Source organism: Scheffersomyces amazonensis (assembly GCF_036850825.1).
Source record: "Scheffersomyces amazonensis strain UFMG-HMD-26.3 chromosome Unknown RJT21scaffold_2, whole genome shotgun sequence".
In the NCBI taxonomy this organism is placed as follows: Eukaryota; Fungi; Ascomycota; class Pichiomycetes; order Serinales; family Debaryomycetaceae; genus Scheffersomyces; species Scheffersomyces amazonensis.
In genome coordinates, this window is record NW_027042742.1 from 2,812,964 (window position 1) to 2,837,095 (window position 24,132).

The window sequence follows — 24,132 nt, forward strand, 5'->3', positions numbered from 1 at the left end:
GATAATGATAATGATAAAGATCACAAAATTTTTTGCTCGACGAAATTTCCAGTTCCAGATTCTCACTAAAAACAAAAGAAAACAAATCATCAACTTTGAATAACTAAGTTAATAGATCTATGGCCATGCTTCGATTATATAGTGTATTATTGGTTACATTGACCTATGTCATTGGCATAGCTCAAGGGTTCTATTTACCAGGAGTTGCTCCTACCAATTATAAAGCGGGAGATAGTATTCCATTACTTGTTAATCATTTAACACCATCTTTACATCATTTATCAACAACTAATAGTAAATTTAAATCAGATACTTATGTTTATTCATATGATTATTATTATCCAAAATTTCATTTTTGTCAACCAGAAGGTGGACCAGTAAAGCAACTGGAATCTTTAGGAGCAATTATCTTTGGTGATAGAATTTTTAATTCACCATTTGATATTAAAATGAAAGAAGATAAATCATGTATTCTGTTATGTAGTACAACTTATACAAAAACTGATTCAGTATTTGTTAATAGAAATATTAGAGCTAGTTATAATCATAATTGGATTGTTGATGGATTACCAGCAGCAAATCATGTATTTGATGAAAGAACTAAAACTGATTTTTATGGATCAGGATTTCATATTGGAGAAGTTGATTCAGAAAATAATGCTCATTTATTTAATCATTTTGATATTAATATTGAATATCATCCAATTGCAAATGAAGAATTTAGAGTAGTTGGAGTTACTGTTAAACCAAGCTCATTAGATAGAAGTGCTGTTAGTAAAGATGCTGGAAAGGAACAAATTTGTGGAGGAGATCTTAATCCAATTACTTTATCAAGAGAAAAGGAAACTAATGTATTATTTACTTATTCAGTTACATTTCAAGAATCAGATACTGCTTGGGCAACAAGATGGGATAAATATTTACATGTTTATGATCCAAAAATTCAATGGTTTTCATTAATTAATTTTTCATTAGTTGTACTTATTCTTGGAATTATTATTGCTCATATTTTAGTTAGAACATTAAAGAATGATATTGTTAAATATAACGAAGTTAATTTAGATGATGATATTTCTGATGAAAGTGGTTGGAAATTAGTTCATGGTGATATTTTTAGACCTCCAAAGCAAAGACTTTTATTATCTGTATTAGTTGGTAGTGGTATTCAAATTTTACTTATGGGATTAGTTACTATTGGATTTGCATTATTTGGATTATTATCTCCATCTAATAGAGGTTCATTAACTACATTTATGTTTATTTTATTCATATTCTTTAGTTTTGTTTCATCATATGTTTCATCATATGTTTATCGATTCTTTGGAGGTGATAATTGGAAATTAAATTTAGCTTTAACCACATTACTTGTTCCAGGAACATTATTTGGAATTTTTATATTATTAAACTTCTTTTTAATTTCAGTTGGATCTTCTGGTGCAATTCCAATGGGTACTTTAGTTGCTATAGTTGTTATTTGGTTTGTGGTATCAATTCCTTTAGCTATAGCCGGTTCAATTCTTTCAGCTAAACGTCCATTAATTAGTGTTCCAGTTCGTACTAATCAAATTCCTCGTCAAATTCCTCAACAACCATGGTATTTACGTACAATTCCAATTATGTTAATTTCCGGAATTTTCCCATTTGGATCAATTGCTGTTGAAATGTACTTTATTTATTCATCAATTTGGTTTAATCGAATTTTCTACATGTTTGGATTTTTATTCTTTTGTTTCTTATTAATGATTTTAACAACTTCATTAATTTCAGTATTAACTATTTACTATACTTTATGTTCAGAAAATTATAAATGGCAATGGAAATCATGGTTTGTTGGTGGAGGATGTGCAGTTTATGTATTTTTACATTCATTATTCTTAACTGGTGGTGAAAGATTAGGAGGAGTTGCATCATTCCTGATTTATGTTGGTTATTCGATTGTAATTTCATTAGTTGTATTTCTCTGTTGTGGATCCATTGGATTCGTTAGTACTTTATTCTTTGTCAGAAAGATTTATTCTCAAATTAAGATTGATTAGTAATTGTTAATATTATTCTTATTCTTATTAGTATATTATTATTATTATTATTCATTCATTTACTTACTCATCTATATAGTATATACACATCCTAACATATTTTAGTCATACTAGTTCTAATACTATTACTAGTACTAATTCTACTAATACCAACCTTCAATATTCTCTCGCTCGATAAAGGGTAAGATAGTTGAAGATAACTCACTTGACCAATTATCGACGGCCAGCTTTAAATCACTTGATGAAGTATTCAATACTGTCAGAAGATTAAAATTAAGTTTATAAGCAGCCATCTTATTACGGATAAGATTAATAGCAATTGAACCTAATTGTAAATTGGCAAGGTTTAAAGAAAGTAGATTAAACAGAATTGATAAATCATTATTAATCTTTATACATCGATTAATTATATCAGCAGCTGCTGGACGTGATGGAGTCAGACTTGCCAGTTGTATAAGTACTATAAGACTATCGATAATTAATTTATTCAATTTAATTAATTTGAATAATTGGCCAATAGTAATGTTTAGTAAGGGATTAATGGGATGAAGTGATTGAGATTGATGATGATGGTTGGGAGATGGTGGATCATTATGAGGAGATGAAGACATGAAATTGGCGAACGATACGATCGAACTGGCGAGCTTCTTAACAAGTCTGATCAATTTCAAGTTATAATCAATGACAGTATCATAGACATCTTCTGAATCATGATGAGAATGTGTAGAGGGGAGATGATTATTGATCTCTAGAAGATATACAATCAATTCAAATTTATCATTAATAAGACCAATGAAGTAAGTGGAGAAGTCGGTAGTAGTAGAATTAGTACTAGTGGTTGTATTAGTATTGTTGTTATTGGTATTGGTGGTGGAATTGGTAGTAGCCCAAAAAGTAGGAATTATGGAATCTGAATGACGATTTCTATTGAGTATATACTTATTTCTAATCTCCACTAAATCAGTAAGCATAGGAGAATTATGAAACATAAGTAAACCCGAACGAATAGCGGAATCAGGAGGAGGTGGAGGATACAAGTAATGAGCGTGAGATTGTAAGTAAGATACCAAATCATTATTGTTAATGGATTTGGAGATTCCAAAACTGAGTGAGTATAAGTTATCAATGATATTGAGGGCATAGTAAAGTTTAGGAAGGTATAATTGAGGTGTATCATAATTTGGAGTCAGGACTTCATTATCACTATATTCCACAAAGTTCTCAAGAACTTTAAAATCATTAAAGATGGTGGCAGTTAATGATAATCCAAGTGAATAAATATCTCCATTAAGTAGTATGGTATAGTTAAGAATAAGTAAAGCTGAGAATAGGAGTACAAGTACACTATCTGATACGGCAATTCCCACATTATTTAATGGATACAATGCTAATACTCGAGTTAAGATGGAAATATTATCATTAAGAGTTAATTGTTTAAAGTTATTCAAATTATTAAGGGCATGATTGAATAAGTCTACCAAGGATTTTGTGGCTGGATCATCAAGTTGTTCAAGGGCCATCACCATATGTTTTTGATTAAATGGGAGTATGGGGAAACTAGCATGGAAGTGATTGTAGTACACTGCCAAATTGGTTTCGATATTGTTGACAGGGATTTTAGGAGGAGGAGGTGGTGGACCTAGGGTTGGTTGATAGACAGGAGGAAATGTGAAAGGATGTGGAGGTTGTTGTTGAGGTTGTGGTTGAGCAAAGAGAGGGAATGGATAACTTTGAGGGGGAGCTAATGAAGGTGCTACTACTGGAGAAGGAATTAAACTTGTGGGAGTTGAAGAATTATTACTATGAATATGTAAAGTCTTATTCATTCTACCACTAAGACTGGAGAGGGAACTGACTGAGTTTCGAGGAGAAAGCAGGAGAGAGTTCCGACGAGATCTTGTGGCTGAAGCTGACCGATTATGACCTACCGACTTTATAGAATAAAAATCATCAGTATCAGTATCAGACATGACATCACTGGAGACAGAAATCGATGGCTTTAGTGAAGGTAGGCGAGAGCCGGTAGTAGACGTCGATGATATGGAGTCAATAGAAGAACGACGACGATGGTGGTGAGGTTCCAGTCCCTCTGTCGAACTTGTATCATCGTTGAGTGCTACTGAAGATCGCCTACTACGCGAATGAGGCATCTCATACGGCACTTTCCAGAAGGGGCCCTGGATGGGAGGACTAGAATTCTTCAAGGCTGCAATATCTGGAGTGGATGAAGAATTGAGTAAGCCCGTAATGGAGTGACTTCGAGGGCTCGAAGGGTTACTGTTAGTGGAAGTGTTATTGATATTATTATTATTATTATTACTGATATTATTATTAGTGGTACCAGATGCTACTTTCACAGAAGGAAGAATCTTGGCCTGATAATTGAGGAGTGGTGGTAGAATTATAGGTGAGTTGGTGTTAGCCGAGTTAGTGGTAGAGTTATTATTGTTGTTGGTAGAGGTAGTAACTGGAACCGTAGTTTGAAGATCAGATGGAGGTGCCGGTTTCCAATGGCCCTGAGGAAACGGAAGCGGTTGATGATGCATGGTGGCCGATGTGATAGGAATTACTGTGTTTTGGATTTGGATGGTGGCTGGGGACTGAGCCGACTTGTCTAATTTCTCTTCTAAATCTCTAATGTAGCCCTTTGATGGTCCTCGTTTAAGAGGCACTCGAGAAAACGTACAGTTTTCGGAATTCTTAATACAATTGTTACAGATCTTAGTGACTTTCTGTAGAGTTGAACTGTACTCAGCATTACATCTTACTTTCTTACGACGACAAGCATCACAAGCTCGTGAGACTTTTGATCTTTTGCGGGGAGGATTATTTGGATTATCAAGGAGGACTGAAGTGTCTGATACGACGATGGTAGGAGCCGAGTCTGAAGGAGATGAAGGAGGACTTGGATGATTGAGTAGTGAAGCTGTAGTTATAGGACCTGAAAGTGAAGAACTATTGTTGATACCATTATTTGAAGTTATTGTACCATTAATGGGAGTATTATTATTGGTACTAGTACCATTACTGGAGATACCATTACCGGTAAATGTAGTGGTATCCGTACCGTTACTAGAGCTGCTGGAGGAGCTACTGGCGGAACTGACAGCGTCTAACGTAGCTGGGTGGTCGTGAAGGGCAGTCGTCATGGTGAACCATTCACTCAACCCACAACTAATTAAGATATGGTTACGGGAAAAGCTGGAAATTGATCCGAAGAGACAGTGGTTGGATTACCGACGGATAATTCAGACACACGAGTGGTGAAAGTAGTGGTTATATGTCTGGAAAGTTGATGTTGGTGATGTTGAAGTGGTGACAAATTTTGAAAATCCGGTTGGAAATTAATTTTTTAATTTTTTTTTTTTAATTTGGGAGTTGTTTTTGTCTGTCTGACTGATTTTGAGCGGAGGTGTTAGTGTCAGTTTAGAGACGTATGGGTGTGGAATTACTGAAAAGTATCAAGTAATAAACTAACTGTTAGTTGTTAGTGGTTATTGTAGTGGTGGTGGTGTTAGTAAGTTGATTGTTCAGATTTTGTAACGATGATAGTGTAATTAATTGATGGTAAAGGAGGAGTTAGCCAGTAAAATAGGAGGAGTTTCTGTCCTGCACCCCGGAAATTATTAGTATGGGGGTGGGGAGGACACGACCCGGAAGATTTGAAAATGAACTTGGGTTATGAGAAGTAGCGAATGGAGTGATGATGAGTTAGTAGTCGTGACTGAGTAGTGTGATTGTTAATGTATGTTAAAGCTAATGTAGTAGTATCGGTAATAGTTCTGTTGTCTTAACACTGATTGGACAACTACTATTTCTACTGACTGTACAATTACGGTTACTATTACTACTAGAAATTACTGTATTCTTGTCCTACTATTATTATACTATTTTTTTATTATCACTACTAGCTTCTTAGTACTACTCTGATACCGTACCATTGTATACTTGTATTATACTGGAAGCAGTAGTATTTGTAGTGGACTTTCTTCGGAAAAACTCTATTTTGAATGACCGAAACTCCACACTCACGTAATTAATGGGCTGCTGAAGTGGAGTGCGACTGCATTTGTGCACAAACAGGATTATTCCGGGGGTCAGACAGACAATTTCTCCAGAATAACCAGGAATAATTGATTATGAGCTACAGCAAGATGGTTGCATAATACTGTAAAGTGTATTATATCGCCGTAAAGTTAGTTGTTGGCTGGTTATATAACTGTAATTATACTAATTATTGTTATGACCACTGACTATAGACTATTGAATATGGAAGATTTACTACTAACTACTGCATAATCTCCATATAATGGGAAGCTGCATACTGAATAATTCCACCTATTGGCTAATGACTCTATATTATCAACTATATATTATCTACTATTTATTACTATATACGGTCTTAAACATAACTAACTCCCTTAACGCTGCCAGATCTTCTTGTCTTCTCTCCGTACGGCTACTCTTTATTTAACAGCCCCTCACCGTCCCGCACTCCAGAGAAATTCCGATAATCCGAATTGTTCACCCACTTTACGAATTATGCAGACACTTTCTCTCCTCCCCACTCGCTGGAAAAATTTTTATTTGCCCACAACCTTTAAAATTTAAGCCAGTTCAGCATTCCATTGACTGTAACAATGCAGACTTTTTCATATTTATTGATCTTCCATATGATTTTTTCCGATCGGTCCACCGCTAACACTTCTACTTTTGGATAAATATATTACTAACTATTATGCTATTGGCCTATTACCACTACTACACTTAGTACTATCTAATAGAATACGAAGTAATGCCAAGTGAACTAATAACATTTGTATCGTCTCTACCTTTAACACCTATTCCGGAAACACTCCCATGAAAGGAACATTTTGGAGTGGGAAAGTCCACCCCATACTTCTTCTACAACCGAATATCGTAAACGGTTTAAAAGTGGGGTGCACACAATCTAGCATGACCTATGATTAGATGTTCCAGTATTTGGAACTTGAAATTGGCTAAATTGAGAATTGAACTAAGTTAAATTTTAGGAAGTCGAGGAGCGGATTCCCATTCCGGAAATACTCCCTCAATCTCAACGTTCCTAGTTTCAACCTAAACACAACTTAATATCCCATTCCCGAACCATATCCATAAATGAGAGTTCTTCTCCCATATCTTTACGATTCCAGATCTCGTACAAAATCTGTTTTCCTCTCCAATAATTAAATTGTACAATATTATGTTTTTCTACTTGTTGCCATAGACTTATAATTTGATCTTGTGACTTTACATCCGATGCTTTAAGTTCCGAGCCACAAACTAGTAAACTCCAGAATAGTGGCTTAATTTGAACTTCAGGATATTGCTTAAGTACCAAAATTAATTGGTCAAGATACTCTATAGATTTCAAGACCAGTTGATCATGTCGACTATTCTTTATTAAGCGATAGAAGTAAACGATAATGGCTTGTTGGAATGATAATACATGATAGTAGATACATCTATGAACTATATTCTCCTCGATATTTAATTCCCATGTCCGATTGATATCCCACGTAATAAGCTTATCTTCGATATCTGCACAGATCTTGGGGAAATTCCGAGGGAATACTCGTTGCTTATTGAATATATTCTTGTGATTGGTTAAATGAATAATCTCATGAAATATGTCTAGTAATGATTTAGGGATTCCGTACATGAGATGAATCGAAGTATTGTCAATAGTGGTGAAATTGACCTTGAATGGGATAGGTATAATTGAGTCACTTCTCTTCCGTTTGAGGGATTCATTAAGTGGTAATTCGGATCTCTCGGCTTCATCGTACCCTCCTAAGTTTCTCTTATTAAAGCTAATAGTAAATGACATAGGTGTATATGACGACATGTTATCGTTGACGGATTCCTTCGAACTGGAAATGACTAAGTTCAGGATAGTAGGCTTAATTTGAATATCTTTCTTATCATCATCGTCATCATCATCATCGTCGTCGTCATCATCCTCTTCTTCCTCATCTTCTTCATTACCCTTCTCCTTAACTAGATCATATGTATCGTTCAAGTCTCGATAGTTAAGGATCTCATCCCCCATGGCAATAGAATAGTTATCTTCGTTAATGGACTGTGTGCTTTCATAAAACATATAGCTGATCTTAAAAGCAATTACAAGGAATTTCGTTAAGTTGGACAATTTAGATTTGTTAAACTTGTCCTTAATGATATGATCACCAATGGCATAGATGAGATCAAAGTTCTCGTAGATGCTGAAAGTATTGTCAAGCTCTACTTGCAAGATTAATGCTAACAATAAGGAATTCTCATACTCAAATGAATCATCCGAGTTACTGTCACTGTCGTATTCGTCTAAATGATGATTGACAATTCCAATACTTAACTTTCTCAATTCTATACTTAGCTTCAAATACTCATCAACATAGTATGAATCATAATCATTGATTACATTCTCATTAAGTTCTCGAGATTTCTTTATCGCTAGTATTCCAAACACTAAGTTGATTATAGCGAATTTAATATTCTGTCTGAATTCAATATCAGTATAGTCAGTATTATACCGAAGATTGAAATTCTTATCCCATTCTCCAAAATCATAGCATATGAATTGACAAATGATGTTATTGATATATGGAATTATTAACGTATCAAAGTAATTATTGGGCCAATGAACTCGATTGAAAGAGAACACTTGCGAATTGAAACCGTTTAATAGCGACCGGAATAATGATTCGATGGTTAATTGGCTCCGATCAGAATTATAATGATATAACTTATTACGAATGAATTCTGAATCGACTGTCCAATCATCAGAATCAATATTGGGGAAGAAATTAGGATATAAGATATGAAGCATACTCTGTTCATTAAACTTGTAACTGGAACCTTTGATACCTAAAATAGTTAATTTGGCATAGTCCAATAATTCATTATGAACCCAAGTATTATTCGTCTTGGAGAATATAGACTCATTATTGATATTATATTTCTTAGCTGGACTTTCACTAATGGGGGATGGCAGAAAAGTAATCTCTGATCTTATATTTGAAATCTTCTCTGTAGGGTGGATAACTTCAGTGAGCTGATAGGGATGATTTGGAGATGGTCTAGATTTCGATCTCGGGCCATTGTGAAGATTTAGTTTCCTCTTCATTGCATGCACATTATTATGTTTAACTTTATAAACACTAAATGGACCTATTCGAATCTTATAACGATTCTGTAACACATATTCATCCAATTTTTCTAACTCTTCATTCAATACTTTATACGTTCTATAAGTCATTGATTCTGGGTACTTAACTAAATCCACATTTCTTCTCTGGAAATCATTCTTTTCATCTTCGATATCTAAACTGATAAGTGAATTATCATTTGGAGATATGGTTAATGGATTGGACCAGCCAAGAATTATATTATACCCAGCACAATTAAGACCGGATTTTTTACATCGATTACAATGGGGCTTTTCAAGATCACATTTAACCTTCCGAGACCGACAAGTCCAGCATCCATTGAACGTTCGGCTCTTCCTCGTCATCTACACTATTTTGCAATACCTCCGCTTTTTTACTTTCTTACTTGCTTTCTTACTTCAGTCTATCTTAGATACACAATTATACGTCTTGTGAAAAGACTTAGATACCCTCCAATTTTGCAGTGCTATTTTATGATTCGACAAAGCACTAGTTTCTATGATAAGAGCTTAAACTGTTTTGGCGTAACCCCACTTAGTATTTATAAAAATATTAAAGTATTTTTTTTTAGCTCATTCCGTTCCCCGAAACAGCCATTGCGAATGTAAATACGAGAATCGACATGAACAGGCGCAATTATAGCGCAAGTTATATCAAGCACCATCACTATAAATGTCGCATCCATTGAACGTTCAGCCCGTTCAGGAATTCAATCCCGAGATTGAAGTAATCTTACCTCACGAAAAGGTTTACTCTATCCAAGTTGGGTATAAGTTATTTAGATTAAGTGGATTATCGTTATCTTCCGATGCTCCATCTTATTTCACAAGATACTTCAGTCAAGAAGAAAATGCTGAAAAAGTCTTGTTTATTGATAGATCTCCTGCTATCTTTGAAAAAATCTATAATCATCTTCAAGGTTATATGGTTAATGTCGAAAGTGATTATGAGTTTGTTCATCTTTGGTCTGATGCATTTTATTTTGGATTAAAACGATTACAAAAGATTTTAACAGAACAAGATATCTTTGCTACTATTGGAAATCAGTCGTTTAAGATTAGTAGATCATTGTTTGTTAATTCTGGTAATTATCCTAATTATTTTACAATAAACTATGATGGTTTATTAACGGATAACATTAAGGTATTTGAACAGAAACGTATGTTAAGACCTCCACCTCAAAGACCAGCAACTGTATCAAATAGATCACCGGCTTTATTTGCTGATTTGTTGGAATTGTTACAAGGTAATAACTTAATCATCAAGAATGATGAACATAGACAATTATTAATGAGAGAATGTAAATACTATAGATTTTTAGAATTAGAACAACGAATCCTCAAGCATAGAATTATCAATAATCCATTCACTGAAAACAAACAAGAAATTATCTTAAACTTGAATGATTTACAAAGAAAGGGTGTTTTCAATGCTTCAAAGTTACCCACCACCCTTGAGACTCCAATTCAATATGCTCGACCATATATTCTAAATGAACCCAAGAGAAACTTAATATTTCAACTTGATGCCAACGGAGATGTATTCAGTAAGAATTGTAGTGAAGTGAAATTGATTGTTAACAAAACTCTTAACTTTACTACTATTCAAATAAATAATAAATTGTGTCAGAAATATATTTCAGTATTTCAAGATTATAGTGAAGATTTCTTGATTGAAGATATTGATACTAATAATCCGACAATTACTTGTATTGCAGGATTTGCTGATTGTAAAGCAGTAATTAATGGGATGCAAATGAAAAAGTCATGGATTCATGATTTAATAGGAACTCAAGAATCTGATAATGAAGGGATGAAGAAGAGGAAACTAAATGATGCTAAAGCAGTTAAGGGAGATATTATAGAAATTAAATTAACAAAATCATTATGGAGAATGCTTATGATTGGTACAAGATCAAGACTACATGCGGTATCTATAGAAGGTTTAACCGACCATTCATCGTTTATTCAAGAGAATATTAATTTTCTTTAAACTCTAACTAGTTTAAAACCAGCATATAAATATCTAGCGGAGTATGATCCGATTGTTCCCCATAACGAACATAATGCTACAAATATCACCAAATTATCGTAAGACTGAATAGTTTTTGGATTGGTTATAGCACCTCCAATTGGTATACCTATTAAATCTCCAAAGGATAATACAAAGAATGCCGTTCCTATACCAGCCCCTATTTTATCTACTGTAAAGACTTGACCTATGGTTGCTGGAGTTAATGATAAAATAGATCCGGAACTGAACCCAAATACAGCTGCAAATGCAAACAATCCTCCTATAGTATGACCTGATTTTCTATTAACCCAGATTAAGAAGAATGCCAAAGTAGATATAGTGGAAATAATACATACTGCATTAAATCTTCCGTATTTATCTGCAATATAGGAAGGTATAACTCTACCTGGTATAGATAATGAATTAAATACAACCAATAATAAATATGAAGTAGATGATGAAGAACCTAATGCTACAGCATATGAAGGTAAGTAAGTCATTGTAATTAAAAAGGCAAATCCATTGCCGAATAATGCAAGTACTAAACTGGTATAGACTTTATTTTTGAATATCCTGAAATCGATAGATTTAAATACTTGTTTGGTTATAGAGTCTGTATTGTTGGGATCTTGAAATTCTTTATGTCTATCTTTTACTAATATAAGTCCCAAAGTTAATAGTGTAAAACATATAAACCCACCTATTCTAACTGTCCACCCCCACCCTAATTTAGGGAATAGAGATCTGAACATTATTGGAAACACTACACCTCCAATAGCTCCCCCAATATAAGCACCACCTATAGCCATAGCTCTTTTCTTTAAGAAATAATGACTTAATACACCAACAAATGGTCCAAAAGTCAACGCTATACCGCATCCACCTAGTATTCCATAACTTAAAATAAGTTGATAAATAGTAGAAGATAATGATGCAAACATAAATCCCAACGTTAATAGTATTGTACCTATAGCTATGGGGATTTTACAACCTATTTTATCAAATATGGGTCCCAGAACCAATGTCATACCAAATCCTAGGAAATTGAACAATGAAAATATCCAACCAATAGTAGAAGTCTTCACATCTGGTAATAATTCATCTTGAATGTAATTTTCAAGTACACCAGCAGAGTTCACAAAGGCAAGAACCCCCGTCAACCCCAAAAACGACCCTAGCAATACTCTATATGCTTCTTTACCACCTTCTGGAAATTTATCTGGGTCATCGAGGAAGATTTCTGGACCTTTGTCTTCATCTATTAGTTCTTGTTGAGTAACCACTGAAGGAAGTTCATCGTCCATTATCTTGTCGGTTTTCTCCATAATATATTTTCATTATACGACAAATAAGCCTTCAAATAATGAACTGCAGCTTAAAGGAAATCACTTTAGTTAAGTAGTTTTTCATTTAAAAAATTTAGAATTCCGCACACTAAAACGGATTAGAAATCCGCTGCATCTCCGCCGCGGAAAGAGGTCGGAACGAGATTTATCTTAAAGATCACCTTAAAAAAGCGTCGCTATACACCGAATACGGCGTAGTGGCTTTATTAACCGCTACTTCGATAATGTGGCTATATGTGCCATACTTATGTCGCATAGTCCGAATCTAATAGGAAATTTTGATTAGTAACTTAAGCATTCATAAATAAAAAATAATCTATAGTTTTGGGTAAACGATATACAATTATACAAGGCAGAAAGAAATTAGTAATAAATAATGAGTAAGCAAGTATTTTAAATAGACAATAGGCTCTTATGGCTGAGTACTATCGCTATGATCTTCGGGTTTTGTTTCATCGACACCTTCTTCACTATTAGGACCATAAATTTCAGGATGATTAATTCTGAAATGCTTCAAGGAAGAAGGCAACAAATCAATACTCCACATAACCAATAATAGGCCATACCAGAACGAGATTAGCCATTCAAAGATTGCACTAGTACTGTCATGACCAGATTTCATAAAAGCACCAAATAATACAGCAAAGAAAAATGCAGCAACTAACCAAAATGCTTTCATCCAAAATGATACCATATAAAGGTTATGCCATTTTTTATAACCAAAGATAACATCTTCTTTATGATAAGGTGATAGCAATTGGGGATTGTTTCCAAACGTAAAAGAATTGAAAAAGTTGAAGAAACATGCAAAAAATGAAAAGGCAATGAATATTGCAACCATCGATAGATGGACATATTTGAAATTTTTTGTATTGAAAATACTAACAAATAATATACCCAACTGACCAATAACGGCACAAATTATGCTGATAATAGCAAGCTTATGTTGACGTGATTTGATGAACGGTTGTAATTTGTGTTTTTCTCTTAAGTATAAATCAAGAGCTAATGTTCCTACAAAAAATATAGCCTGGAAACCAGCACATGATATAAATAATGGTTGCAAGTTAGTTGCTCCAATATCAGAAATGTATACGGGATCCTGATGCTCCGGTCCCATGAAAGCGTAGATGGGGTGACCCTGAATTGACCAGGCTACTAATAAAGCAATCAACATCCCCCACCATACTATCAAACATATAATTGGGACTAAGTAGTAATGGATAATCTTAAACCTAATAAAAGGCTTCTTTTGGGAATTATTTGGCTCCGCCATTTTCTGACCGTTTTATGTCAATTTGAGTAACAAATATCGAGAAAAGTTCTAGTGATGATAACGAAGAACTTTTTATTATATAAATACAACCCACAAGTTATTGGATAATACCAGAAAGTATCTACAAGTGCCACAAATCCTATACAATTCAACCTTCATCGGATTCAGGTAAACTAATATTAAACTTTGTAAACAGAGATAATAGGCTGTACTTATAAGATGAGCTGAAATTTCAGAACAATGCGTACTGCGCCAAATTGCGCTTTACGGAATAAAAATAAATAAGGCTATAAATAAGCATTTATTATCCAACATGGCCCCAATATTTGTTGATAAGTATGACTGTCAAGTTTCCATGCTGACTTATGTATCATTATTTTACCAGTAGTTACTGACAGTTAATTAATTTTGTCTCAGGCCATGGTACGGCAATATATTAAATGACTTTGCAGTCAGGTTCCGATCCGATCGATGCACTTACTTGGTCACGTGCAACATTATATATACAAATTTGAGCTATAATGAAGCCATTTACTAGGCTCAACTTAGTATTAAATATACTAGAGACTGTGATTCTTCAATTTATCTGTTTAAATTTCAATTTTATCTGTATTACAGTACATAATAAAGAATTTTTAGTTTTTCACGTGATTTCTCACGTGATCCAAAGTGGGGAACAAACCACGTGACAGCTTAAACAAACACGTGACGGGTTCTGTGGTCTAGTTGGTTATGGCATCTGCTTAACACGCAGAACGTCCCCAGTTCAATCCTGGGCAGAATCATTCACTTATTTTTTTTTAGTTGCGAATTTGACCTACATACTCTAGTAAACTCATAATCTTTTAAAATACAAAATACAAAACCGAATTCTTCCACCACCAGTTGTGTAATAGTAGAGGCCACAATGAAACTTAGACTTCAATCAAACTCAGACTTTAATGAAACTAAGAATTTTTTCAAAAATTAGAGGCTATACAAACTACTACTGTTATTTCTGAAATGATTCTTTTTAACGGTCCGAAGATTATTCCTTGGTCATTAACAATGGCTTCTTTGTTCGTGTATTCTAATTAACAACGAAGTATTTTTTTAAATAAGAAGCTCAAAAAAACTTATCATTAGTTGATCTAGAAATCTATCGTTTGGTTAAAAGTGCGATTCACCACCACTTCAGTGAGTCCCTTACAAGCTTTCTACTATAAAAAAATAACTTCACAAGGATGCATAACAATTGGGGCGGCTTATAAGATGGATAATAAAATACCACCCACAAAAGATTAAAAATAGTTAAGAAAATAATTACACCAGAATTTTCAAGTACATGTGGGAAGCTTTGTGTTCGCGTTAACTGCTTTTACTTAGTTTAGGTTTGTGGATGTGTTTAACATTATCGTTCCGTCCAAACTACGAACCTCGCATATTGTATAGGATGTAAAAATGAAACATTCAATCGTGATATTCCAAACGTACTTAAGGTTAGCTGAAATCGGTAATATTTAATTTTCGGCAATATTTTCAAAAATTTTGTTAGTCCGCATGCCGATGAGTATAGAACTACGAATTGTTTGAGACAAGTAACAAATCGAAAAATTGTTAGCGGTCTTCCGTCTTTGGCACTTTTACGTCTCGGTATTCAATTCTAGATGTACCTCATGATTGTAGATAGCTTCCCGTGGAAATATGTGCTTCATTCCCTTGAATTAAATTATTTTAACAAATTGTAAATAATAAACTTGTCCATCTAACATGTAAAACAGTTAATCAGAAAAATAAGTGCGAAAATGGCGAGAAATTTAGCATGGCAAGCCCCAAAAAATGTATAGGCCTTATCCAGTTGTTACCTACACACAACAGTGATCAGGCTAAAATATATAGTTCTCGTACGCAGTGGATTAAATAATTAACGTAAACAGAAAAGAATCTGCTTAATTTTAGGGTTGGAGACGATTGCAATTTGACAAGAATATAGCTTTGATTTAGACCAGCTTTTGAAAATTCCTTTTAAGGGCAGTACGGAACCTTTTCTCCACTGACATGCTCAACTGCAAATCTAAAATGTGAACTTTTGCGGTATTACAGCCAAAAATCCATTATGAGAAAATAAAATATTAGACGCACTTGAATCATTTGTTTGTTTATTTTTACAGGGGGATAATTGTCAGCTTCATTGTTGTTATATTTGTAAGATGAATCACTCTAAAATGAGGAAAATTGACTAAAGCCTGCATCATTATTTATTGGGATTTGGCAGTTTATTATCCCGTATTGTTTAATGAAAAACTGTAAAAATAATATCTGATGCAATATTTTTGGCTTTGGAAAATTGATTGCTAATTTGAAAATAAAATAAAAACTTCAAAAATAAACTTGAAACTATTGCATAGTAAAATGATATACAAGCATATCGTATAATTGAAATCTTGTCATTTAAATCTTTTGTTAAATTATATCTACCAGAATTAATTTAACCAATACCGCGCCCTTAATAGATGTATGTAGCTGTTCACAGTACAAAGGAAGAGAAGCATAACGTAACTGTAAACACTAAATAAAAGCTGATTAACACAGGATGAATAGATGACCCTGACCTATGCCAGGCACCTACGGGATTGACTGCTTGTCTTATTTTATAGAATTGCTGTTAGCATTATGTGGCCGATAGTTGGCTAGATTGCAATCAAGCATAATGTATGAAAATGGTCGATTTATGAAGACGAACAGTAACAAAGATAAATTATTTTCTTGGTTTAAGTCAGAGCTCTCATACTTAAAAGTAAATTCTAATCCTATAAACAATCGAACGACTACAATAAAATATAGTTAAGAATAACCTTTAGTTCAACATGAGACGAGATCCCAAACGGGTACGTATCCTTTTAACAAAAGCTTTATAGCTCAGCTCAGCTCAGCTCAGCTCAGCTAACACAACATATGATTTTGCAATAGGTGAACTGCCTCTTTTAAAAATGGTTAAAAGTGCATAATTTAATAATGCTTCTCAAATCATGTAAACTCAAAATTGGTTGATGATCTAGAAATAGTAATATCCGTTATTACCTTTACCTACCTTAAGTCAGCTCTTGTTTCTATTCCATCGCCCCCTTTCTATATACGAAATTAAAAAAATAATGAAAAAACAAAATATATGCAGTGTGTATGCCATTGTAAAAAATAATATTTTCTTCCAAATATTTGGTTTAAAGCTTTTCACTCTACAACTAACAAAAATTTACATGTTACTATGAAAATCCAGTAAATCTTTCATTCGCCCTTTTCTTTTTGGGAAATTTACTATAAACGGGTAAAAGCGAACTTCCCGCTATTAATTAAGTTAAGCAACGTAAGCAAAGTAAAGTACAGAACAATAAATAAATAAACTTTGTACGACGGACTTGTCAATTAAAATTTATATTACGTTAAAACATAATTACTTATAAGAAAACGGTAATAATCAATTTTTTAATTACTGCTATTATATGCCTTCGCAGGCGACGTTGAAGATTTGTTCCTCGTTCTTGGCTTGTAGGTTTGGATTGCTATATTTTTTGAATTTGGTTATATGAAATAAAAATAAATACGAAGATGTCTCTAATTCATTTGAATTATAGTCTAAGGGGTCTTGAAACAGATTCACCCAGAACTCTACAGAAAAAATAAGATATACAAGTACAGAACTATAAGTCAAGACCGTACTAGACTTGAAATAAACGAAATTGTTTCATTTTTGGAATACTTAGCACTGGATTGCAAAACATAGAAAAAATAATAGTAACTGTAACTCTTAAGAGCTTACGATTCTTAAATGATACTACGCTGTACTAAAATGAGACAGATCGTACATAAAATAAATTGAAATTTGTAGAAGCCTATGAAACTCACTTGGGTCGTGTATTTTGACCCCAATATAAGCAATTGTTTACATGTTAAGCAATTTCTTTGTTTTAGGATGGGTTGATTTTGCTGGTTATGCATTAGAATGACCAAATGTTTAAAACTGATTTTTAGTTCCGAATGTTTTACAGTTTACTCAAATAAATTTTCGCTGATTAGTCCCGAAATGTCAAGCCAAACCGACAGCCTATAATTTACTTTTGATTTTCTTGCCAGCGAGTTTAAATTAGAAAATTTACCGAAAGCTTACGTACTCAAGTGCGTAAGACGCGCATATATTCCTTAAGCTGGTGATGTTTTTCTAACCGGAAATGCCCAGCTAAACTTGTCTAGACGCTTTAAGGAACTTTCACACGTAACCTTACCTAGGCGGAAACATAACAGCGCTGAGCGTAGAATTTTAATTTAGTTTATGCTGTTACCCTTTGTTTATTTCTATGACCTATGTCATCCAGGGAACAATTGAACACATAAACAAAAGCATCTGTTCAAGAGAAAATTAATTTACACCAACAGAAGTCCAGACGTTTGTAATAATGCTAAGCCTTTGTTGATATTAGACAATTCTTGGACCGGGTTCTCCATTTTCCCAAAGACAAGCTCAAGAATTGGTAATGCATTATTATATTGTAGTAGACACTTATATGAGTTTAATGTCACCCATCTTACGTCGCAATTAGTAGAGTGAAGAGAACAATATGTAAATCTATCAAATCGTAATATAAATTTGCAGGTTAGCAAAATAAAATAAAATTTCATAGAACAGAATGTTGCCTGCGTTTTGCAGAGTACTGTATGGTGAAAATCACCGTTGCTAAGTTGACTAAGTCTAACCAGTAAACAATAAGAGAAGAGAGTTCTAAGACACCCCCTGTTTCATGGGGTGTGAAGAAAGTCTGATTTTATTTTCTCATATTTTCTCATATTTTTTCTTTTTTCTTTGTTTGTTGTTTGCAAATCTTTCCACTAAGCTCTTTTCTAAAAGCTAGTTTCCCACTGTGCTTCACTCTATGACGAAGTGAGATCACAATACTGGGTTAGTGATGACGACTAACTGTAAATACAATACTCTAACTATTCGAAACAGAAGTTTTCAACATGTTCATATTGCCACTCAATTCAATGGCTTAGTCGCAACACTGCCTTGCTTGGTCCACCCATCCCTTGGAATTCTAATTTGGCTATTTCAATCGTGGTTAAGGATTAACAAGAATATTAATTTTAATGTACGTATTCTGAATTATTATTTTTGGCTATTTAAGAATTACTCTATAAATTTTTTTTGGTTTCATATCGCTTAAAAAACTCTGTCACCAAAGGATATTACTTACCTCATCTCCCTTAAGTAATTGTGTTATTCTGGCAACTGTAAGAAGATTATCTGCTTAGTTCTACATATCCAAACTTGCTATTATAGATTTGGCTTATATTTTTTCAACTCTCCTGTATTCTCCCATCTCCCTTAACTTTTAGAGCTGAATTCTCGTAAGTCATATATGAGTCAATGAAATTTAGGTAAAGCAACTGGAACCTTACTTCTAAGTACAATACTCACTTCATTTTAACTATTGAAATACAGTGCTTGGAATACGGTCGTTTTTTTCTTGTATCTAGCTAAAAAATTGTTAGGCGATATACTTAAAATTCTACCACTAATTTTTAATTTGAATAACATTTCTAATTAAAAGCGCATGGTGAAATTTCAAAAATTTTTATGGTAGGAAATGACCCGCACACTTGTTCCCTTCACATATCACCACTTATAGCTTGAAACAGATTAAAAATAATAATATCTAATTACAACTCACTGAAAACAATAGCCAATATGGTCCTACGCATATAATAATAAATCTAAGAATAAATAATATTATGAAGGAGTTAAGGAGGATACCTCGTCTTTGTTCGCAGAATTCTAGTCCAGTCATTTTATTCTGCAATATTACTTGTATGAAATTTAGTGAGCATATTAATGACCGTTTGTCAAATGCAGAGTAACATAAGTTATCTACGGACAGTACTTAAAAGCAATAAACAGCATAAGAGGTGGCAGATCGGGGACATACTGCAGGATTAAACAAATCTCATTCAATTTCTGCAGCCAATTCCGTTTTTCCATTACCTCCACTCAGTAATAAATTACTGTATTACAGCAAAAGTATTTGTACAGTTCTTATGCATCATAGCAATTTGCAGTGCAGAATTTCTAAATCATGGTAAATGGATATTAAAATTAAGCAGCTTTGTAATACAGCTGCATTGTAAAATATGGTTTTTTATTTTTTTTTGGATTTTATTTTATATGCAGAAGTTATCATTTTCATGCTTTGAAACTTTAAGAACTATCCGACGGTGTTCGTCTCACGTAACTTTGAAAATTTCTTTTTTATTTGTTTTGTTCCTACAAACTTAAAACTAATTGTAATTTCTTTTTCTAGAGTGCGAAGAGATCACTTTTAACACATACAATTATTTTGCATGTTAGGGGTTTACAGGTTATGCATTCGATTACACAAAGAAGAGTTGGAAGTATGAATGCAAATAAAAAAATTTTTTTAAGTCATTTTTAGAAAATAAACTGATAATTATGTAGCTTTCCTACATACCTTTTAATTGTTTTTTTTATTTTTTCTTTGATTTTGCTAAAATGTAAATTAAGGCTGCTCATTTTCACAACCATTGATTATTTAATTTTGGGTTCATTTCTATCTTGTATATCACACTTATATATAATCATTTCAGTTTCCCTATATTAATAATAAAATCAATTAAAACCATACTACAGTTTAAAAACTACACTTAATCCTTTTCTTTTCTGTTTAACAGGATATTTCCTTCATTATCCCATCTAAAGTATCATCCAAACATTTAGCGGGTAGCTTTAGACCGCTTAATATAAAGATGACTTTAGATAGTACCAATCTGCATCTGTTTTACATTAACAACTATATAAAATTTGCATGGATTATAATATCATCTAAGAATAGTAATTTAGCAACGATTCAAAAATTTCAAGAATTCAATAGAAAGTATGGAAATTTTATAAGGAAGTTAATTGAAAATAGTCAACTTACTCGTTCAAATTTGATTATAAGTTTGTACTACTTATATAAGTACTATAATTATAATGGCATTTTGAATCACAACTCACAACCTTTCAAGGATTCCGATTCTGAAGAATTAAATGTTTCTATTGACTATTCATTAATAATTAATTTAATCATTGTCAGTTTGATTTTATCAAATAAATGTTTTGATGATCAGAGTTATACATTGAAGACATGGTTAATTATTATCAATAATACCATGGGAAAGTCAACTTTGGATAATAACCACAACAAAAAAATTATTAAAATAGATTTGAAATTAATAAATTCCTTGGAAAGTTATTTCTTATGTTCTGTCAATTACAGTTTAAGTTTTATCAAATTATCAAAAGATTACAACTTCTGGAATATACTATCAAGTAGTCATGTTTTTAAATTATCTACTTCGATAATAAGTAAATTTAAGGCTCTCGTTGAGTTAACTGTGCATGAACCTGCCAGTGCAATTATTGCCAAATCCCAATCATTATTGCATGAACAGCCAATATTATTAACTCCAGGTAGTGAAATTCATAAATCACCATTATCCGCCACACCATTAGCAACACCAATATCTAAGAAGTCAACCGCTACCATGGGCCAACTCCCCCTCCCTCTTCCAATTGTCACAGTGTCTCCGTTGTCGTCAACATGTTGTACTCCATTAACTCCATTAACTCCATATTCTGACGTTAAGAGAAGAAAATTACCTTTACACCAACAACTCTATACTTATTCATTTAAACATCATTATAAGGCTCCTATTCAACCTTTATTCCATCAATTCACAATGTTGCCTCAAATTCAACCCCAGGGTCCTCCTATGTTAGCAAGTTCTGTACCTCAATTTCAAAACGAATCTCAACAACATCCTCAACAACAATTTCAGCTTCCTATTCATCGTCCACAGCTTCCATCTCAAAGTCTTGGACAACAGGCTTCGTTTATGCAACAAATTTACTCTTTACCTTCACAGCCATCGTTAAATCAATTTGAATGGTAAACGTTGTCATGTCTTTACGTCTTACTGCATTTTTTTTTGATTCAATTAATTTTATTTACAACTACTTTTTAATTTACTAATATTAAGTATAATATTGCATGCATGCACTCAGTGTCACTTCACTCTTTTATGGTTTTCAATTCAAAACATCCAATTTCTTAGTTTACGGTTTTTCAGATTAAGCGGGTATGCTTTTCTAGAGTTTAATTAAAATGAATATAAATTCTTAATTTATAGCGTTAAAAACGATTGCGTAAAATCAATACTCTATTGTAGCTGGGAAAACCTTTTGGTAACGATAATTTGTCTCCGCGAAATTGCTGCAAATTATGGTAAGCGAACGACCCATCTATTTAACTTTTTTCTAAAATTCCGTTTTAGTTTTGTGCGCCTAGTTTTTTATAGCCAGTTTTTAAAGGAGTATTTGCTGATTGTTCGGAATTGGTCGATATAAAGTATTTCTTAGTATAAAAATAGTCAAAGTGTAAAGTGTATAGGACATGTAAAATATCACCATATAAAAAGTAAATACTCAAAAAGGTAGGACCGAATTAGACCTAGCGGTTTTCCTGTGCACATTGTAGACCTCGTAAAAATTCCGGCGAATAAATGAAACAAAAGGAATTCTAAGAAAGGAAGGTAACTACTTCCTGAATTCACGAGTCAAATAAGTTTATAATTCCTTGAAGAGAGATAGCAATTCAAACAAGCTATTTTCTCCTGAATATGCATAGCATTGGGTATGCAACTGCCTAGTATAATTTGCAAAACAATCGATATCCTTCTCGTTTTTGCCAGAAAATGGAGCATATAATCCGTGAAATTTTGAAGGTTTTTACGTCATTCCACTTGCACAAGATTTTTCATTACTAAGCATTATCTAAGAACACTTGTTTATATGAAAGGCAGTGGAGTGAGTAGCCGATGGCTTTATTCTAAAAAGCTTAATACACATGAAGAATGTCGCGACTTTTCAAGAGACATTTAACATAAATATGTGAAACGACATTTATAGATACATACATTCTTGAAAATATGGAGATGAGATGAGAGGTTGCACGATACGATATCATACGATATGATATAAACTGTAACGCTGTGCTCTAAGTTTTGGTGAGTAAATTGTAGAACTATAATTGCAAATAATTATGGACAATAAAAGCAACGCCTTGAATACCACATGTGGAGTGTGCAACATTAATCCAGCCAAATACAAATGTCCGCAATGTTCAATACCGTATTGCTCATTAATATGCTTTAAAAGTGAGAGTCATCAATCAAATCATAAACAAACCAATCAAGGCAATTCAATTAGTGATAAGAAGAATGAAATTCCTATCTCGTTGAATCAATCAAAACATACAGAACCAGAAATTGTAACAGATAATAGCGAGTTTGATGAGGTTCTTCAGGACCCAATAATACAGGCGATGCTTCAAGAGAAATCTTTACAGTTTCATTTACTCACTCTAATAAAATTGCTAAAATCGCCTCAGGAATTGAAGCTAAATAATGAAATAATATCAAATAACGACAATAGGTTATCGATAATGAATCATAAATTAAACGATTTAAGAGTAGGAGGAATAGAAGAAAATCTGTTAGTGGAAGAGTTTATACAGCGTGTTTTAACAATTTATCAAAACAAATCCCGAAATTGAAATGCTCTTAGGAGGATTGGGACATATCTGACCAAAGCTTACATTAGAGAACGTAAAAACTGGCTCCTCACTTACATCGGCAATCCAGTACAGTAAAGTGCATGAACATGCAGTAAAGTATGGTGAAAATTTCGAACTAGTTTTCAATCGTTTCATTTGGATCATATGTCATAATAGAAAGTGACCATTTACACATATAGAGTGATTGATATTATGCATATACTTTTGGTATGCTTTTAATGCATTTGTAAATTTATTTATTCAACTAGTAGGGTTGCTTGGTACATTAGTTAGTACAATGAATCATTACATCACTTGAAACGTAAATTTAAAATAGGTTGCTCTCAACTGGAAGGATACTTGGTGGCACGAAAGGCTTGGAAAAACTGCTAAGACGTTATACACTAACTTTGTCTTTTGAGCTAGAACGGGTTGTGTTTGGAGCTTGTATGATTCTATACAGGATAGCAGTTCATGATGCAAAACTATGTATCAGAAGGACATTTACCGGCTATCAACTGTACAGAAGACTGGTCAGTTATTATTAATATTTGAGTGTAATATTGACGATATACTCATTATTTTTCTTTATCCATATATGTCATTGTTTTATATAGAGTAAATAAATAA

The 24,132-nt window shown here is 33.2% G+C and overlaps 8 protein-coding genes and 1 non-coding gene across 9 annotated transcripts; 5 read left to right on the forward strand and 4 right to left on the reverse strand. All coding sequences in view use genetic code 12, as the record gives it.

Moving 5' to 3' along the window:
* The first annotated feature begins 23 nt into the window (after positions 1 to 23).
* On the forward strand, positions 24 to 2,125 carry EMP70 (Emp70p). Its single transcript, XM_064881463.1, has one exon. It carries the CDS (start codon positions 120 to 122, stop codon positions 2,034 to 2,036), a length of 1,917 nt encoding a protein of 638 aa, XP_064740199.1. The 5' UTR covers positions 24 to 119; the 3' UTR covers positions 2,037 to 2,125.
* Positions 2,108 to 5,659, reverse strand: RGT1 (Rgt1p). The gene has a single exon (XM_064883990.1). The coding sequence runs from the start codon at positions 5,183 to 5,185 to the stop codon at positions 2,180 to 2,182; it is 3,006 nt and encodes a 1,001-aa protein (XP_064740200.1). The 5' UTR covers positions 5,186 to 5,659; the 3' UTR covers positions 2,108 to 2,179.
* Positions 5,660 to 6,819: 1,160 nt separating this feature from the next.
* ARG83 (Arg83p) lies at positions 6,820 to 9,780 on the reverse strand. Its single transcript, XM_064883993.1, has one exon. It carries the CDS (start codon positions 9,568 to 9,570, stop codon positions 7,129 to 7,131), a length of 2,442 nt encoding a protein of 813 aa, XP_064740201.1. The 5' UTR covers positions 9,571 to 9,780; the 3' UTR covers positions 6,820 to 7,128.
* Position 9,781: 1 nt separating this feature from the next.
* RJT21DRAFT_132713 (uncharacterized protein) lies at positions 9,782 to 11,218 on the forward strand (the record flags this gene model as incomplete). The annotated part of the gene is made up of 1 exon (XM_064883150.1): positions 9,782 to 11,218. The coding sequence occupies exon 1, from the start codon at positions 9,899 to 9,901 to the stop codon at positions 11,216 to 11,218; it is 1,320 nt and encodes a 439-aa protein (XP_064740202.1). The 5' UTR covers positions 9,782 to 9,898.
* A 93-nt stretch (positions 11,219 to 11,311) lies between these two features.
* On the reverse strand, positions 11,312 to 12,543 carry RJT21DRAFT_2793 (uncharacterized protein; the record flags this gene model as incomplete). The annotated part of the gene is made up of 2 exons (XM_064884010.1): positions 11,312 to 11,322; positions 11,352 to 12,543. The coding sequence occupies 2 exons, from the start codon at positions 12,541 to 12,543 to the stop codon at positions 11,312 to 11,314; spliced, it is 1,203 nt and encodes a 400-aa protein (XP_064740203.1).
* Positions 12,544 to 12,780: 237 nt separating this feature from the next.
* On the reverse strand, positions 12,781 to 14,121 carry RJT21DRAFT_27367 (uncharacterized protein). Its single transcript, XM_064883992.1, has one exon. It carries the CDS (start codon positions 13,859 to 13,861, stop codon positions 12,998 to 13,000), a length of 864 nt encoding a protein of 287 aa, XP_064740204.1. The 5' UTR covers positions 13,862 to 14,121; the 3' UTR covers positions 12,781 to 12,997.
* A 451-nt stretch (positions 14,122 to 14,572) lies between these two features.
* On the forward strand, positions 14,573 to 14,646 carry RJT21DRAFT_t50. The gene has a single exon. It is a non-coding gene; the product is annotated as a tRNA-Val (tRNA).
* A 6,007-nt stretch (positions 14,647 to 20,653) lies between these two features.
* Positions 20,654 to 21,841, forward strand: RJT21DRAFT_113358 (uncharacterized protein; the record flags this gene model as incomplete). The annotated part of the gene is made up of 1 exon (XM_064880155.1): positions 20,654 to 21,841. The coding sequence occupies one exon, from the start codon at positions 20,654 to 20,656 to the stop codon at positions 21,839 to 21,841; it is 1,188 nt and encodes a 395-aa protein (XP_064740205.1).
* Positions 21,842 to 22,989: 1,148 nt separating this feature from the next.
* HIT1 (Hit1p) lies at positions 22,990 to 23,502 on the forward strand (the record flags this gene model as incomplete). The annotated part of the gene is made up of 1 exon (XM_064880156.1): positions 22,990 to 23,502. One exon carries the CDS (start codon positions 22,990 to 22,992, stop codon positions 23,500 to 23,502), a length of 513 nt encoding a protein of 170 aa, XP_064740206.1.
* Positions 23,503 to 24,132: the final 630 nt, after the last annotated feature.